The following is a 6,166-nucleotide window of genomic DNA, read 5'->3' on the forward strand; positions in this document are numbered from 1 at the left end:
AGAGAAAAAAATCCTTATATGATTGCCTTATGCAACAATATATATATAACAAGGGTGCTCAATACACTGTTCACTGCTCAAAGACTGCTCACATATATGACTGTATTACTGTTTTTTAAAAAAATAAGGACCCTCACCTCAGGAATCTCTTAACGATTTTCACGACTGCTTTATCCATTTTTGTTACAATTTTTTAAAGATTATATTGATTGGAATTTTATGAAAGAGAAGTTTGAATGACTTGTTCATATTTCATTGAATCCAAAAGAATACGAATCTTTCGAAATTCTCCCAACGTACACTGGTTATGGATCTCCTAAATCTATGACAAAGGATGTTGTTGTTCCAAGTGACTCTTCATCTTTCCCTCATCAAACAACTCCATTTACACAGATTGAGGTTGGAGAACTTGAGAGGTCACCTATTGATCTACCACCATCTTCTCTCACCTCACATATTCAAAATTTAGATGCAAGTTTCAAACTGTAGATGTGGTTTTTCTGGGGATGTTCTTTCTCCTCACCCTCCATTCGTTGGTTCCTTTGGTGGATTTTGCAGCACTTTTTCGAGAGAGTTTTTATTTTGTCATTTTTTGTCGCTTTTACTGTCACTTTTTATTGTTTCGCTTCTATGAGTGTTGTTTTTCTTGTTTATTTTCATGGTTGTTGGTGTTTTAAACTAAATTAGCTTTTGCAAGTGTTGGTTTAGTCCATTGTTTGCTTTTTACAAGTGTCCCATCAACTTTCTTGTTTTTTCCCATTAGTGGTCATTATTTCGACAACTTTTTTTTACCTTGTATGTTTACTTTCTACACTTGATTCTCAATTATCTATATCTCCTTAGTTGGAACTACACTCTAACTTACACCATCATCCCATTCTCCCACTTTCCCACCCTCTTTTCAAACAAATCTTCCCTTCACTTGGCCAACAGTTTCCTTGCCAATTGGGCATTGCGCAAGTCCAAGTCTAAAGAGTCATGCTTGGCCTCTGAGACTAAGAAGGTTAACAGGCTCAACGTTCCAATAGACGGGTATAATCGTGCGCTCATGAAGTGATCTCAAAATCCAACACAACTCATCCAAACTATAACTTGATTTGGCGTAACGTTCAGAGAACAGGGCAATGTGAATAGAGGCACTACTAATGGCTCCCGAGACTGCAGGAACGATCATTTCTCCCTCTTCAAATTCCTCTTTACCCAGAAAAATGCGCAACCCATGACTTTTGAGAGTACGGTAGATGAGAGTGGCAAGAGTGCACTCGGTGTAGGGACCGCCGTAGTTTATGAAAACCTGGTATGTTGCTAGCTCTGGCACTAGTTCCATACTCAATACCTGATCTTACCGATGGGATCAGATCGGATGAGAGATCAAGCAGACAGTCCGCCGGAGATAGAAAAATAGAGGAACGCAATTGCGAGCAGAGAGGATGAAGACGAAATTATAAATATGTGTGGCTGTCAGGAGATCTAAAAGCCTCAGAAATATATTTGGCAAAGAAGCATCTTATATACCTGTCAGTAGTAAATATATTTGGCAAACAGGCATCTTATATACCTGTCGATAGTACATTATTTTCAAGCACTACTGCAAAGCTGTTTGCTGTGATACATGATATACAAGCTTTTGCAATGCTGCACAATGAATTTTATAGAGAAGATGAGCAGAGATTAAGATAACCTGCAAGATTTGCCATGGGATAAATTCAGTAGTAGGTAGACCTGGAATTTGATAAAGTTTTTATTTATAGTGAAAATTTGATGATAGTATATTTTTTAATTCTTATACGTACATTTTCATTTTCATTTTAATATAATCTATATATAAAATTTCAAATCTACTTGTAATAATAGAATTAATCACCCTAAATACTATTTTGCTGATCTCTCGTACTTAACCCTTTTTTTTCATTTACTTTATTAAAATATTAAATTTCAATTCTAAATCTTAAATCAAAATAGAATATCTTTCCCACAATTATTTATTTATTTTATTTTTTTCAGTGTGAAAAAAGGATATATATTTCCATATGAGAGCAAATTACATATTTTGTCAATCCAGAAACCATATCAGATACATGAACCATATCAGATAGAACATATATCATTTCTGAGCGAGCATCTAGTGGCCCATCCAATAGACTACACTATTCTATACATCATATTCCACATATAATGGCCCAGAAAGATAAACCATATATAAACAGGGGACATATATAATCAAGTGTACAAATAAAAAGAGTAATTATCTAGAACCACATGTGGAGATATATATATCGCTGCCCATCCAGTAGATTACACTATTCTATACATCATATTCCACATATAATGGTGTGGAACGATAAACCATATATAATCAGGTGTACAAAATAAAATGAGTCATCATCAGAACCACATGTGGAGATATACATATGATCCACAGTTCTCCATGTATCTTATCATCAAATCATAGCCATGGAAAATAGACTAGGCAAATTTTCAACAAAAAAAGACAAGCATAGATTATACAGAAAAAAACAAAACTATAGTTACCCAGGAAATGGAAACACCCCTGCATCCAATGTAGTCCCATCTAGTTGTTCCTATAGACCATCCTTCGACAATCGATCAACTTGTTGGTTGTAATCCCTTCGGATGTGCATAATCGAAGATTTTCTTAAATTTGTCCATATACTGTCTATTTTCCAGAGCCATCCAAGGAGTGCTTGTTGTTTTATTTTAGCGCCTCCTTGTACATGTTCAATAATGATCTTTGAATCACCAAATATGTGGATGTTAGAGATGTTGAGGAAGTGAGAAAACCATAAAAGTCCCCAGAGGGCCATCACTTCAGCCCTTGTATTCGTGTTGCTGCTTGCATTCTTGTGTACCCAAAATACCTTTTTTTGGAAATACCAATCCAAAATCCACATCCACATTTGTTTCTTTGTGCTGCCACATTAAAAAAGTCTGTCGGATATTCCATTTGAGGGTCTGACAACTTGCGAGGTTCCCTTTTGGGCCCAACATCGAGGGAAAAACCCATAGAGTCTCTTGTGACTCTAATTAAAACCAACATAAAACTATCCTAAGAGTTTTAAAAAATATTCTTATTCTGCCATTTCCAAATCATCCAAAATAGGATAGGGGGGATAATCCTCCAATAGGATTTCTGTGTACTCCACAATTGCATACAAGCTTGGATATTATCAAATCGAATACATGGAAAGCCAATTGAATTAGCCAATTGTTGCCATACATGTACCGTGTAGGGGCATTTAAGAAACAGATGCTCATTGTTCTCCTCCACGTTCCTGCAAATCAAGCAGATGCTCGGTCCATGCCAGTGCATCGTTTAAATATTTTCCCATGTGAGGTTTTGTTTTTGCATACCAGTGAGAAAAAGATTATGATTTTGATGGGAATATTTGTTTTCCACAATTTGTAAAAGTCACATACCCCCAGTAGTTGAACCTCCCTTCCGCACGGAGTGGTATAAGTGTCGGCTACCATGATGTTTCCGCCTTTCATCTTACCTATCCATACAATCTGATCATTGTAGTTCTCTCAACATATTCCTAACAAATTCATGCAAGTACAGGTCTGTTCCCATGCCCTCCCATATGCCCGACCAATCCCAGCTCTTTTGTGCACTTCCAGGAGGGACAGGGACCCGTCCAAGTCGATATAACTTGGCTCCAGAAAAATATACCACGACCATTTAAGCATCGGATAAAGTCCTCTGGAATATTGCAATCCTCCCCAAAACTAGTATGTGATCAGATTCAATGATGATGTTATTTCCCGACCGCATGGACCATGCAAGATTCTAGAAAAATAATGTATCTATTCTTTCAAACTATTCTAGATGGTCGAGCCCGATGAGATGCCAATATATCTTCTGTGATACCAAACCAGAAATTCTTGATCCTTTTGTTATTTGTGTCTTATGATCTTGCCCCGGGATCCTTCACCAAAAATCCTCCTCCATAAAGATTTGAGTAATAATGGCCAACCGAAGCATCGCAAGTTCATTATACCCTAGCCCCCCATACACTTCAGGATAGTGTTTTGGAACATCTTAACCAAATAAAACTTGTTTTTGTCCTTGCTATGAGTCCATAGGTATTTAGCCATAATTCTATTGAGGCTCTTCATAATAAAAAATGGGAGATGAAACAGGTGAGCCCAGTAAACTCCCAACCGCATCAGAACAACTTGAGCCAGAATGATGTGACCCCCCAGAGATAAACATCTAAATTCCCATCCATATATCCTTTTGAAGAACCGATCCACAAGCCACGACCAATCTGTCACCTTATAGCCACATGGTTTAATATTGTATCCCAAGTATTTCATACCACTCATCATCAAATCCGCAGCCACCTCGAATATACTTTTAATATAAGAAACAACCTCCATATCACAAATGTTGTGATATAAAATGGACTTTTGAAGATTCATATATATACCAGTAGCTTTTGCAAATTTAGAAAATATGTGAAATAGAGTCAGCCAAGCAAAATGGTTAAGCATACCCATAATAAGAACATCATAGACAAAAAGTTATTTGAAATTTTAATGTAATTTCCCATGTGCAAAGCTTGGAACTATCCCTCCGCCATTGCTTTTTTGATATGCAAAATCAATCCATCCATTGCCAGGATAAATAGGAGTGGCAAAAGTCAGAAACCTTGTTGGAGACCCCTACCAGCCCTGAAGAAATTTGAGGGATATTCATTGATGATGACAACATAATTTATATCTGTGAAGCAGACCATTATCCACTCCACAACCCTAGGTTGTAATCCAATTTTATGAAGGACCAGTCTGAGATATCCCCAATCAAGGCAATCATATGCCTTCTATAAATCCACCTTCATGATGGCAGTGTTTTGTTTTTTTGTATGGATCAAATGTAAGCACTCCTAGGCAATAGCAACAACATCATGTATTTTTCTGTTTTGCAGAAAACAGAACTGTTGAGGAGTAATGAAACGCGACAGGGTACCCTTCATCCTATTTGCAATCGTTTTGGAAATAACCTTGTAAATAAGGTTACAGAGCGAAATGGGCAAGAAATTAGAGAAAGATTCTGATGGGCACCGCTTTGGAATAAGAGCAACATACATGAAATGTATATGCCAGTGAACATATCACTTTGTCCTTGACTCCTCCACCATGCCAAGGAGGTCATTTTTGAATAGATCAAAAAAATGTAAAAATAGTTCCACTTTCCACCCATCCGGGCCTAGGCTCTTATCACCCTTGAAAGATCTTAAAACCTCCAAGAGCTCGTCCTCAGAGACAACTTTGAAAAGCTCCAAGTTTTCATCGGCATCGAACATGATAGGATATAGTTCAACACCCTATATAAGATCCCCCATGCATATCTCATCCTTTTGACTGCAGGCCTTCTGAGAATGTGAGACAACAACATTACATACATCCCTCTGCGACTAACACCGATTCCCATCTTCATCTTTAATCTCCCAAATAGAATTAATTTTACGCCTATGGTTTGCAAATCTATGGAAGAATTTTGTGTTTCGGTCTCCCTCCCTAACCAAAATGGCCTTACTCTTAAGGCGTCAGGTGGATTCATTTACACAGAGTATGTGCTTCTTTTTTAGCTCAATATCATGTATATGACATCTAGTAGCACTCGGGAGGTAATGAGTATACATATCGGAGTGAAGAGCATCTAGTTCTCAGATAATATCATGCAGTTCCTTATTTAGTAAATATTTCTTCCACTTCTGCCATGTTTTTACCTCCCCATGAAGAATACCAAGCTTAGTCAATATATGTGCCACGGGAGATAGGTCTTGTTCTCCATATCATGCCTAGACGTCATGTGCAAGATTATTAAAATCTAGGTCATCCAACCACACCCAGTTGAATTTAAAAGGCATACCATTTCTGTACACTCCCCTCCGCCATTGTAATATAATGGGTCGATGATCAAAGATGAAATTGTTTATCACCATGTATTGTACATTCCCAAGTCGCTCCATAACCTTTTCATGCATAATAAAACGATCCAGTCGCTTCGCAATGTATGCTATCCCCGCCAGACCATTGTCCCATGGAGCAACCACCTTTTGTGGGCATATGTCAACATAATTATATTCCATAATAGCATCTCTAATCACCTCCGCCATAGGGTAAATTTTTCTGGAGTGTC

At 37.5% G+C, this 6,166-nt stretch overlaps 1 protein-coding gene across 1 annotated transcript; it reads right to left on the reverse strand.

Annotated features, from left to right (window-relative positions):
- Positions 1-976: 976 nt before the first annotated feature.
- Positions 977-1,327, reverse strand: LOC149244069 (putative 2' cyclic ADP-D-ribose synthase BdTIR). Its single transcript, XM_089371405.1, has one exon. It carries the CDS (start codon positions 1,325-1,327, stop codon positions 977-979), a length of 351 nt encoding a protein of 116 aa, XP_089227531.1.
- Between the last annotated feature and the right edge of the window lie 4,839 nt (positions 1,328-6,166).

Source organism: Pinus tabuliformis, chromosome 8, assembly GCF_031772625.1.
Source record: "Pinus tabuliformis cultivar Carrire ecotype Pingquan chromosome 8, CPIR1, whole genome shotgun sequence".
NCBI lineage: Eukaryota > Viridiplantae > Streptophyta > Pinopsida > Pinales > Pinaceae > Pinus > Pinus tabuliformis.